We start from the raw sequence: 12,829 nt of genomic DNA on the forward strand, positions 1-12,829 counted from the left end.
GTAGGCAGAGATAAAATACCGGCACCGCCTTGGTGGAAAGGGGAATTACCGCCCCATTCCAAGGTTGGCTGGGCGGTAATTCCCCCTTCCACCATTGCCCTTCCCCATTCCCATTTTTGCCCCATAGGGCTCTATGGGAATGGGGAAGGCGCTAATTACGGTACCGCAAATTGCGGTACCGTAATTAACTCCACTGGTCCCTTTGCGGGTTGGTTTTAAACGCCTGCAAAAAGCAGGCGTTAAATTCCCCAACCCGCAAAGGGACCTCGTAGTAAGGCGGTAAGGATTTACCAGTTCCGGTAAAATACCGGTACCGGTAAACCCTTACCGCCTACCGTGTAATGAGGCCCTATATAATCCAGGGATGGAAATTAGCATTGGCTAACCGGGAGCTACAAGCAGCTCTTGGGTATCCCGCATAAACCAGGAGTTACCACCACAGACGTCACTTCACCAAAATTCCAGGGGTAGCAGGAGTGACATCACATGACCCTTGACCCCCTGATATCACAGGAAGTGATGTCATTTGACCCCAGCCCGAAGTGATGATGCGGGAAGAGATGGAACACGACCTTTCACCCGTTGACAAAACAGGAAGGGGCATCACATACCATTGTACACTACGAAAAATATGGTTACGATATCACAATAATGTGATGTACATTTCATACAAGAATGGATCGCCATATGTATCTTTAAGATTAGTGTGTATAGGCCCATATTACCAAATTACTGTGAATGCAAGCAGACGTCCATGACCAAATGATAATGAAGTGTTATTATATAGCACTTACGTTTAAGCGCTTTATATAGAAAAAATATACACCCAATATCACCCAACCTGTGTTGGTACTTATTTATCGACCTCAGAAGGATGAAAGGCTTAGTTGAGGTGTTTAAGAACAGACTAAATCAGTGACTCACCCCCTGAAGTGTGCCTGAAATAAACCGTTAATGAGTCTAGCAATTATTGTGTAGAATTCCAGAAAGACACATTATTTGGTATTCCTATTCTTTCTTATTTAGGGTCAGTGCTGGCAGTGTTAGACTTGTGGCACTCCTGTTCTTATTTTTCTTCTTTTTTAAGGGGCCTGAATGAGAAAGCCAGCCACACCAGAAGTAAAGAGCGACATGGGGCTGGCCACAGCCCAGGAGCTTGCCTTGCAAAAAAAAAAAAAGTTTTTTTTTTTTTTTTAGAGGTCGCAAGGTAGACCACAGAGGTAGCAAGTGAGACCTCAGATGTTGCAATTGCAACCTCTGGCGACCCCTAAATGATGTTCCCTGGTTACCACTGGGGAAGTAGGCATAGTACATATCGTTCCACAAATGTAACTTCCACATAAGATGCAAATCTATCATTCTGTCCATTATTTATGACCCCTTATGCTTCAAACGTTGTATAGATGTGTCTGAATGTTTATTCACAGATTGTCCCAAATGGAAAGAATTTAAACTCACATCGGTGTGTTTTTTTGGCATAAGTTGTTCTGGGGGAGCCAAAAGTAGCTCCTGGTAGCTGTTGATGTCAGGCTAACCAGGCTATTCTAGGCCAGAAGCAGGAGCTAATTAACTTCCAGCTCCCCTCAATTTCACACCCTGTAATCCACTGGCAAACCCGGTTAGAAACACAAAACAAGATCAAGTGTTATAGACTACTGAGGAGAGGATACAACCTTAGCAAATATTTACTAAGAGTTGCAAACATCAAACAGAGAATGACCAGGTACAGAGTGAGCGACCACAGACTGTAGATTGCAACAGGCAGACACAGGCCAACCTGGAAGCCTGAAGAAGACCAGATCGGTAACTAACTCATCAAAGGACGAAACCCCCTTTCTCCTTCAATGCGACAAATAGAAAGACACAAGAGAGCGTTATTTTGAGGAACTCCAGAAAACTATCACAACTTTACCAAAACTAAAAGATGAAGAGAAAATGCAAGTTCTCTTGGGGGAAAATAATGACTTGGTGTAAGGAGCGTCAAAGTACGAAACAGGGATTGACGACACAAGGCACACAAAAATCCTAGACCATCCAGGAGGACCTGGCGCTAAGCACACATTGAGACATGAATCAAATAAAAGGACAAGATACTACCAAGTGAGACACTGCAGCTCGGTATAGATGTAATATGTCACCTAAAAGCCATGGGAATGCGCTACATCAGCTTTCGTTTGGTCGTGTCAGTAAAGCATTATTGCATTGCACTGTATTGCCCCACTACTTAGTGTGGGCCAGTGTAGCACAGCCAGCGTAGCACAGCCAGCTTGCTCCTGTGCCACACAGTCCTTGGAAGCCCCGGGCGAAACTGAAGGACCGAGCCCAAATATCCCAGCCAGGCCCTATCGACTGAGGGCGACACTGAATAAGACTGTTCCCAGTTGCCAGCCCAGAATATCTTGTCTGACGCCCAGATACCAAGAGGACTGCACATGTATCCCACTGCTCGGCACCGCCTCAAACCGACCCAGAACAGAAAAGCATCATAGAAATGAGAGCCCTCACCACACCCATGAACAGCTCGAGAGAGTAGTTTAATGACCGCATAAAAAATATATCACTTATTTACAATTAGCTGCACGGTGGTTCTTATGCACCTTGAGGTGCCCCTTTCAGACTGTTGAGTGACAGCATGTGCCTATTCCTGAGATGGGGGCTTCTGCACAGGCGCTGGAGTTCTGAAGCTCTTCATAGACGGAAAAGTTCTGATTTACTAAACAAGTGGTGAAGGTCTGGAGTACTATGCAGGTGATGTTCTGGAGTGTACGGGTGAGGATGTTCCAGATTCCTGTGCAGGTGGGGATGTTCTGGAGTCCTGCACAGGTGGAGAAGAGCTTAAAGATTGCACAGGTGGTGGGATTCGGCAGGCAGCACGCGGGGTGAAGTGCTGGGGATGGATGACAGAATGCCAGCAATGCAATCTACACTGAGGACACAGCAAAGGCGGTGTCTGCTCCAAGCACCCAGTCCAGCTGGCACCTAAGGCTCAGATTGGGCCATGCCTCACAGTGTTGGTGCCCAGCAATGCCTGTCTCCTGCACTGAGGGGGAAACAGTGGTGGCCACATCCTGCTGGAGGGGCTCACTGTGGTCCCCTGCCCAGGACTTTCCTTCTGGTCCGGTGCAAGATCCTCTTGAAGGCTTTGCGGAAGTCCCGGTTGAAGATGGTGTAGAGGAGCGGGTTGAGGCTGCTGTTGCAGTAGCCAATCCAGAAGAAGAAGTTGAAGAGAGCCTTGGGGATGCCACAGGCCTCGCGGCACACTGACTCCAAGCTGTAGGTGAAGAAAAAGGGGAACCAGCAGATCACAAAGCCCCCGATCACCACGGCCAGGACGAAGGTGAACCTCTTCTCCCTCATTTGGGCCAGCCTGACCTTGGAAAGTGAGATGGATTGATCCCGCCTCTGCTGCTGGCTCTGGCGTGGCCTGAAGGACCACGAAAGCCTGTTGCTGTGTTTCAAGGTTGGGCCTGGCGACCCATCGGCCCTCCGATGTCGGGACAGCTGGAGCCCCTTGGACTTGGCAACAGTTGAGCTACTGGTGTCCTCCAAGTCGACATCATCTGGCTCTGCGTCATGCTGGTGGTATTCGGAGCTTTGGCTGCTCCCATTGTCCCGGTCGTATTTGTCCTTTGGATGGACCGCACCAGACATGGAGGGATTTGTGCCCAAGGCCCCATTTCTGGCAGGGTAGAGGGTAGAGGTCCTTTGCTTGGCCACACGGTATATCCGGCAGTAGACCAGGAGCATGATGAGACAAGGTGCAAAGAAGGATACAGTACAGGAGGCTAGTACATACCAGGTTTCATCGTTGAGGAGGCACTCCCAGTGCTCATGCTCTGCCAAGAAAAGCGGTGGCAGGGAAATGGCAGCTGATATCAGCCAGAGGATGGCAATGGTGCCCTTGATCCTCCGGGGTGTCCGTTCGAGGTTGTAGCTGACCGCCTTAGTCACCGACCAGTAGCGGTCCAGACTGATGGCACACAGGTGCATGATGGAGGAGGTGCACAACAGCACATCCAGTGCCAAGTACAGGCTGCACCACACACTGCCAAAGTGCCAATAGCCCATCACCTCGTTAGCCAATGAGAAGGGGATGATCACCATTCCCACCAGGAGGTCTGCAGATGCCAGGGACACCAGGAAGAGGTTCTGCGGTGCCCGCAGTGCCCGGCTGGTGCGCACAGCCACCACCACCAGCACATTTCCAAAGAGGTCCGAGACGATGATGGTGATCACGGCGAACATGATGAGCGTGGTCTCCACAGCATTGTACGGGGGGCTCCAAGGTTTCTCAGCACTGCCGTTGTACGAAGAGTTGAGGAGATCCGGGGGAGCCAGGCTGGCCTCCTCCATCCCAACACCATGGTCGTCGCAGTCTGCGGCCCTCATACAGGAGTCGTACCATGAGCTCTTGCCATTAAAGAGAATTAACCAAAACACTGCTACCGCCTCCAGGCCAATGTCGCTCCACAGGACTCCGCTATCTCCCAGGAAACTGTGCACCACTGGGTTCTCATACCTGCGGGTGTACAGTGCACTGCTGGGTTCTAGTGTTTATAGACCAGTGGCATGCCACGGCACTCGGCTCCCGCTCCGGAAATGACGCGCCGCTGGGTTCTCCTATCAAGAGACATGGAGCTGGGCTGGACTGCGCTGCCTCCCGTCCTGAAGTGCACGTGTAGACTCTACCGAACACCACGTGGCTGCCCGTCACCCGCTGGGCTCTGGCTTCCGGTTCACATCTTCTCCTGCCTCACGAGGGTTAGGGGACCTACACAAATCAAAACAACGCAGGCAACCCGTCCCTCACGGGCCTCAAGGACGGCGTGTGCAGAGCCTCACAGTCTGATCTCACCGGTCAGAGTGGAAGCAGCTGGGTCTATCCCGGGATTTTTAGGGGACCCCCATATACCGATGTGGGGCTGGCTCAGCATGTAGGGATGGTGTCACTGTAAGGTCTCAGACTCCTGGAAGGTGGGCCTGCTTCTGTGTGACGCTGTCTTTGGCGACGGCGTGTCCAACAGTTGATATGTTGAGTGCTCTATGAACAAAGTTGAGGAAAATGTGAAGATGGTGTATTTTTCACGGAGGCACTCACGGAACACAGGGGGCATCCGGCAAGGCTCGCAGGGAAGCAGGTCCCTGATGGCAGTAGTTCCGGTTTCAGAGAGCAATACGACTCAAGAGGAAAGTAGGTACCAAAGGAAACAAGGTCTCTGGGAGCAGCAGATCTGGTAGTGCAGCAGGTCTGGTCTCTGGACCACCAGGAGAGAGCAGCAGGCCTGACCTCAGGAGCACGAGGAGAGTGCAGCGGGTCTAGTCTAAGCCAGGGCACCAGGTCTCAGAGTGCAGCGGGTCTGGTCTCAGCCAGGGCACCAGGTCTCAGAGTGCAGCAGGTCTGGTCTCAGCCAGGGCACCAGGTCTCAGAGTGCAGCGGGTCTGGTCTCAGCCAGGGCACCAGGTCTCAGAGTGCAGCGGGTCTGCTCTCAGCCACGGCACCAGGTCTCAGAGTGCAGCAGGTCTGCTCTCTGCTGGCAATAAGTAAGGTTTCAGGAGCACGAGGAGAGTGTGGCAGGTCTGGTTTTAGCCAGGGTACCAGTTCTCAGAGTGCAGCAGGTCTGGTCTTGGGAGCACCCGTTCTCAGAGTGCAGCAGGTCTGGTCTTGGGAGCACCAGTTCTAGGAGTGCAGCAGGTCTGGTCTTGGGAGCACCGGGTCTCAGGGTGCAGCAAGTCTAGTCTCCGTGGGTAGGAGGTCTTGTCTCAGGAGCACCAGGTCTCAGGGTGCAGATGTTCTCAGGTTGCAGCAAGTCTAGTCTCTGTTGGCAGCAGGTCTTGTCTCAGGAGCACCGGGTCTCAGGGTGCAGCAGGTCTCAGGGTGCAGCAGGTCTAGTCTCTGTTGGCAGCAGTTCTTGTCTCAGGAGCACCGGGTCTCAGGGTGCAGCAGGTCTGGTCTCTGGAGCACCAGGAGAGTGCAGCAGGCCTGATCTCAGGAGCACGAGGAGAGTGCAGCGGGTCTGGTCTCAGCCAGGGCCCCAGGTCTCAGAGTGCAGCGGGTGTGGTCTCAGCCAAGGCACCAGGTCTCAGAGTGCAGCGGGTCTGGTCTCAGCCAGGGCACTAGGTCTCAGAGTGTAGCGGGTCTGCTCTCAGCCAGGGCACCAGGTCTCAGAGTGCAGCAGGTCTGCTCTCCGCTGGCAATGAGTAAGGTTTCAGGAGCACGAGGAAAGTGTGGCAGGTCTGGTTTTTGCCAGGGTACCAGTTCTCAGAGTGCAGCAGGTCTGGTCTTCGGAGCACCAGTTCTCAGAGTGCAGCAGGTCTGGTCTTGGGAGCACCAGTTCGCAGAGTGCGGCAGGTCTGGTCTTGGGAGCACCGGGTCTCAGGGTGCAGCAAGTCTAGTCTCTGTTGGCAGCAGGTCTTGTCTCAGGAGCACCGGGTCTCAGGGTACAGCAGGTCTCGGGTGCAGCAGGTGTAGTCTCTGTTTGCAGCCAGGTCTTGTCTCAGGAGCACCGGGTCTCAGGGTGCAGCAGGTCTAGTCTCCGTCGGTAGAAGGTCTTGTCTCGGGAGCTGCAGGTCTCAGGGTGCAGCAGGTCTAGTCTCGTTGGCAGCACGTCTGGTCTCAGGAGCACCAGGTCGCCTACTGAAGCAGGGCTGCTCTCTGGTAGCTGGGCGCTAGTGTCAGGGTGCAGCAGTGCCAGGCGCTTGCAAGGGCTCTTCGAACTTCCAGCACCGGCGCCGCGGCTAGCTCTGCAGCCCGAAGCCTTTTCCAGAGCAGCAGGGTGTGAGTGTGTGAGAAGGCATTCCGGGGACTCGAGGGGAAGTGGGGGCGAGGGAGGGAGCTAGACGCCAGTGAACACGGCCCCGCAGTGCGGACAACTCTTACTCTCACAAGGAGCGCAGTAATATCCGAGGCAGTGGCTGGGATCCAGCCACTGGGGGTGTCACACCTCCAGCAGGAGGAGTCACTACACCCGGCCCTGACAGAGCCACAACACAGCTTCCAAAAACAACACAAAACAAACCGCGCGCGCTGCCTTCACAGGCGCAGAAGACTGGACAGTGTGCCCCCACACGCGCGAGCACACACGCCTTCAAGCCAGGTGGGAACACTCAGGGCTCGTGCACGGGACTTTAGGCAGGTCACTAAGGTGCACCAATAAACAGGCGACATACTTTCCCACCTCGCAAAATGGACATTTGGAGGCTGCTGTCCATTGAACAGACGTGAGGTTACCGCATGGCCGCCGCAAACCACCGCCATTGAAAGGCATTACCGCCGCAAGCCACCGCCGCTGATAACGACCCAAAGACTGAAAAGAAGTATTCGGCTTCCTGCAAAAACGGCTCATATGTGCGTAATCCAGGCCCCGAGGAGCTGCCGCAACGAGTGCCCGATTCAGCAACGGGGGTGCGCTGCAAGAGGCTGGCTATAGACGCCAGAAGTCGGGCGCGTGCCGACACCACCAGAGCTCGGACACACCGTGCTAAACACACACCACGTGCTTCTCTCTCTCTCTCTCTCTCTCTCTCTCTCTCTCTCTCTCTCTCTCTCTCTCTCTCTCTCTCTCTCTCTCTCTCTCTCTCTCTCTCTCTCTCTCTCTCTCTCTCTCTCTCTCTCTCTCTCTCTCTCTCTCTCTCTCTCTCTCTCTTCTCTCTCTCTCTCTCTCTCTCTCTCTCTCTCTCTCTCTCTCTCTCTCTCTCTCTCTCTCTCTCTCTCTCTCTCTCTCTCTCTCTCTCTCTCTCTCTCTCTCTCTCTCTCTCTCTCTCTCTCTCTCGTTCCGTGTCGGTCTCTGCTGTCAGTGTCTCCACTGTCCGCCCCCCTCTTCTGGGTGTGCGGGCGAGGAAGGGGATTTCCTTGCGCCCTGATGATCTTGGGTAAACATCATGCCCCAATGTCAAAGAAATCCATCCCTATGCAAATTGCGTCAGGTGCCAATTGCGCTGCGACCAAAATCAGATTCATCATGCCGGATGCTTTCCTAAAGACACTCGATCGTGTGCCGTGAGCAATTTGCGCTGCCTGCACTTCCTACATGCAAACGGGCCTGATTCACACACACAAAAAACAGCCCCGGCCTCTGAAATGTATATCTAAGCACCTGAAAGTAAAAAGTGAACTTTTCCACTTTTTTTTTTAACCAGAAAGCAGTGTAAAACTGTACGGGAAGTGAACCTTTATCATGTGAAAATGCTTTAAAAAAGGTGGCATTGTTCCTTGCAGATTTGCTCACGCCCCATTTTTGCCAGGTGGGGGCAGTGGCACATTGCTACAGGAGAAAGTGCTTTGTTTGTTTGTGTTAAGCGAGTTACGAAATGGGCGCGTGTAAGTGTGTTTCTCATTTGAATGTGTCTGCAATTGGAACTCCCCCTGGCACAACCATTGGCATATGAATAGTGGGTGTCACTGGAAGCCACAGCTACACTTTTGTAATTGTAATTATATAGTCATTTTCACAGTCTTGCGAGGCACACATTTCGGCAGCTGCAATTTAGCCATTTTTCCACCTGCACACGCACTTCAGGCGGCAAAAAGGCTTTCTGAATCGTGCCCAATGTACCCTCAGCTCGCACACCCTATATGAAGAATTACTTATGTAAGAATGCATTACTGTGCCTGTTAGACAAATAATTAATGAACATACAATAATATCGCAAAGGGCATTTCTCTGGTAATTAACCAACCGTGAAGCAATTGTCTCCCTTCCATAACACCCGAATGAATTGTAGTGTTACTTTCAACAGGAGCGTCTCTTCCTTAACGGGTGATGGGGTGCTGACCCGCCACAGATGCTGGACGAGCAAAGCTACACCGCGCTCTTGGGTTGGCTTTAACTGTCAAAGGGAAAAATCATTTCACTTTGCCAACTACGATCCTCCGCCGCCGAGCTCAAGCTGCTTTCTGAGGGTGATTGTTCAATTAGCGCACATGGCGTCTCGCCCTCCTGGGTTGTCGTGGCATCGATGAGCGGGTCATTCGTCTTTTTGGTGTTCTTCAATCTTCTGAGAATACTTCTTCCTGCCCAAGTCTTTCTTTGTGTCGTCCTTGCCTTCTAGAAACTGTTACAGAGGCTACCGAGGACACCCCTGTCCTCTCTTTCATTCTTCTTCTTCCTCCTCCTCTTCTTTCATTCTCTCCTCTTGGTGGGTGTCTAGACATCCTGTCCACTGCCTTGAAACGGTTTTCACCTCCACAGGTTGAATTGTCTGATTGCCGGGCATGGTCCTTGCGAAAACAGAATTGATCCACTTGTCATTGTGACAATGTGGTTGTCGCCGTTTTGATCACTGTGGCCGGGACCAACGGGGTCATTTTGACTTTTGCTCATCGCTTCAACCTGGTGTTCTGTTGTCGAATCTGCGCAAGCTAACATCAGGATCTCCTACTATGACGCGGCTTCTGGCGTAGCTTTTTCCTGAAGTTTGTTCACTCACGCCCTGTAATTATCTGAGATCACAATGCTTTGGCATTTCATTAGTAGTTGAACGCAGTGTTTCATCCTTATTCTGAGGCGTATTACGAATACGACCAGGAGGGGCTCGTCCATAATGGGCGTGTAACGGTTTATTGAGAAGCCACCTTCAACACAGGGATTTCCTTCCTTCCCCACTTAAGCTGTGATGCAACAAACTATTTGATTCTTTTATTCAGCCCTACTTTAGACACATATCATGCCTCTTTTATTTCTCCCCCTGAGCTAACAATGAGCCAAGAACCAGGCCTGTGTACAGGAAATATATTGGTATTTATTTAAACAAAAGTTATCGAAATTAGCACAAAAATGTCAAACTCCACTTTATACGTGGCACAACACAATCAACTTCTCTCAGCATAAATAAGAACACAATCACAATTCTTCACTCAATTTCACTTCAAGAAATAATTAGTTATAAATGTAATTTTGTGCAATTTTGATTTTCCTGCAGGCTTAAAAGGCTAACAGCAGTAGTATTTCAAGATTGGTAAAAATACATATGGCAATTATGATTTTGCCCACACTTTTGGTTTAAAATAAACACAGGGTGATTTAGCGGTTTGTTTTTTACCCCCCCCCTTACTTTGGTCTGTGTTGGGGAAGTCGGACAAAAAAAATGGAATGATTTGGGGAAATTTGGTTTTCAGACCCCCCTCCACTGAAAGGCCTGTGTTCGAGAAGCTGGATAAAAAGGTTGGACTGATTTAAGAACAAAGACACCCCTCTTCCTTAAAGAAGTGGGGGTCAGCAGGACAAAAAACATTACCCAATTAAATTATATGCTACAGTTTTCAGCGCACAATGAGAAGTGAGCTTTGTTAGTTTCAATTTTTAACAAAATTCGCCCCGTAGTGTTCGGTCAAATGGGGAATTAATTAAATACATATTTTCTGTTAAATAGGCTAATGATCTATACAGTCACCCCGCCCCCACGCCCACTATAAAGGGAAAGGATTAAAGGCAAGCAGACTCCCCCACCTTTTGGTTTCCCAAGGCTCAGTTCTACTTACATAGCAAGCCTCTGTTTGAAGTTCAGGAAAGCCAGCTGCATCTCAGGACACTCTGGAAAGAAAGGGCAGGAGTCTGGTCACTCCACTCTCAAAGCTGGCCTTCCGCTCTCCACCATAGGACCCAGTCAGCTTTGAGACCTTCCTAGAAATAGACAGCTCCACCCAGATGTACTCTCAGCAATCTCTTCTGTTGTTTCCTTACAGCTGTCAGATGGTAAGTTTCAGCAGCTCTCTTTGTCTCCCTGTCTGTCAGTCTGCCTCTGTGCGTGTTTCCTCCTAGTGCAGTCCCCCTTATATAGCAGTGATGACACCACCAATTTAAAATCTTGGGGAAGTACCCTGTAATACTTCCCACAACTAGGAATGGACAGTTACCCTTCTCTCTTCACCCAAACCCAGCCTCCAAGTCAGAATTGGTTGAGGGGTCTGGAGCAACATTTGCAATTCCCATTTGTAATCGCCATTTGTTCTCCTTTCACATTTTGTCAAAAAATAGTTATGTATCACAACTTCATAATTTTACTAGTAACAGACATAATAAACATATCATCTGATTCAGCTAAACATGGGGAATTAGATAAGCCAATCACCAGGTCCGTACTATGTTGCACGGCCACGTGGCACCTTTCTACCATTTCCATAAAAAGCATAACAGTTATGAATATGTAAGTCATTACCAATATCCCTAATTTTATTCTCCACTCAATCAAGAAATCTCACATTTGGAACATGTTCAGATCAGCCAGAAACACATCTTAGATAGCCATTACAGTTCCACGAGTCGCAGGTGGATGTGTTTTATACCTCAAAATTGCCTGGAAATTACCTAAAAAATTGTACATAGATGAAATGAAACCGCCTCATGGTTGCTGAGCAAAAGTCCTAAATGATAATAGTTCTTTTAAATTATTTGCCAATCTTCATGTGGGCAAATGGCCCTTCTCCTGACTTCCGGCCATTTGTTTTCACTGGGTCAGCCTGCACCCAGAGTTGTATTATCTACCAGTCTCTTGGTGTTGGAAGCTTGCTCTTTGAAGTTGCTCTGCCCCCATGTCCACACAAAATAGTCATGCTCCAGCCAAGGGGGACTTCTCCTGTATTCAATGCTTTCATAGACAGCAGGTCAGGAGAACACTGAATTTCGACACCTTTAGCAGGACACTTTATTGCAGTTAGTAATTAGATGGGAGCAGTGGCATCACCAGAATCACATTTAGGAGGGGCAGAGAGGGGGCCAAAGAAAAAAGTAGGGGGGCTACAGACAAAAGTGTGGGAGGGGCAGCCTATGAAAGGGAATGTGTGACATCAGAAGCACTCCTGCAGAGAGGCTTTTGTACACACCAACCACCCACACCCCACGGAACCTCCCCTCCCATTATAATGCATGCACAAAACCATTCAGTGACTAGTGGCCCATCATTAGCGGTTTTCTCCGCTACATTCTGATTGGAGCTGCTGGTCTTAGCTGCAGAGGGAACTGAACTGTTTTGATTGTTGTGCTTATGAGTCAAGCCGAGTGCTGATTTTTATTTATTTTTTTATTTTGTATATTAATCAAATTAGATTTTTACAAAAGAAAGTTGCAAGTTAGTTATTCAGTCTAAAAAGTCTTTAACATCTTAAAAAAGTAGATCTTGAGAAAAAGTGAAGAAGTTCAGGCACTAAAGTGCATTGTCTATTCACCTTGAGTGTCCGCTAGCTGGTTTATTGAAGAGAGAGACTTTTCAATATGTTGCAAAATTTTGTAGGTGGCCAACAACCACAAAGTTTTGTCTCCCATCATCATGTGTGACCAACATAGGTCTTTGTCACTCAATACAAAGTCTGAAAATAGATGTCTCAAATAATGGCCTCTCATATTTGAAGTGCCTGGACAAGAGAGAAGGAGGTGACGAATGGACTCCACCAATTCTGGCGAGTTACAGAATCTACTTCTGATGGAGACCGCCTGCCCTCGAATGGTTAACATTTTGTTGGTGTGTAGTAGATTAAACCTTGCTCTCAATAGGAGATTCCTGGCCTGTTTTGATGGAAACTGCTTTAAAAAAGGTTGGATCTCATTCAGTTTCCCGGGATTTTGCGGTAGATGACGTGTTAGCTTATTTGCGGCTGCTGATTCTCCTGTCACAATCCAATCAAGCTCTTTGATCTTTTTCAGGACTTTCACCGGGTTTGTTTTCAAGGTTTCTTCATCCATACCCACCTCTTGTAAAGTTTCCAAGTTTTGTTTTATCCACTGATTCAACATCTTACATCTAGATCCCAGGCTTTCTTGCAAAATGAGATTGTAGATTGAGGGTTCTTCTGAAAGATGACATTTTCAGAACTGCATCAGGGTGTTACATTTGACTG

The 12,829-nt window shown here is 49.5% G+C and overlaps 1 protein-coding gene across 1 annotated transcript; it reads right to left on the reverse strand.

Moving 5' to 3' along the window:
- Window positions 1-2,515: 2,515 nt before the first annotated feature.
- Window positions 2,516-6,870, reverse strand: LOC138580747 (alpha-2Da adrenergic receptor-like). The gene has a single exon (XM_069651530.1). It carries the CDS (start codon window positions 4,387-4,389, stop codon window positions 3,082-3,084), a length of 1,308 nt encoding a protein of 435 aa, XP_069507631.1. The 5' UTR covers window positions 4,390-6,870; the 3' UTR covers window positions 2,516-3,081.
- Window positions 6,871-12,829: the final 5,959 nt, after the last annotated feature.

Source organism: Ambystoma mexicanum, chromosome 3p (genome assembly GCF_040938575.1).
Source record: "Ambystoma mexicanum isolate Mex_15411 chromosome 3p, UKY_AmexF1_1, whole genome shotgun sequence".
NCBI lineage: Eukaryota > Metazoa > Chordata > Amphibia > Caudata > Ambystomatidae > Ambystoma > Ambystoma mexicanum.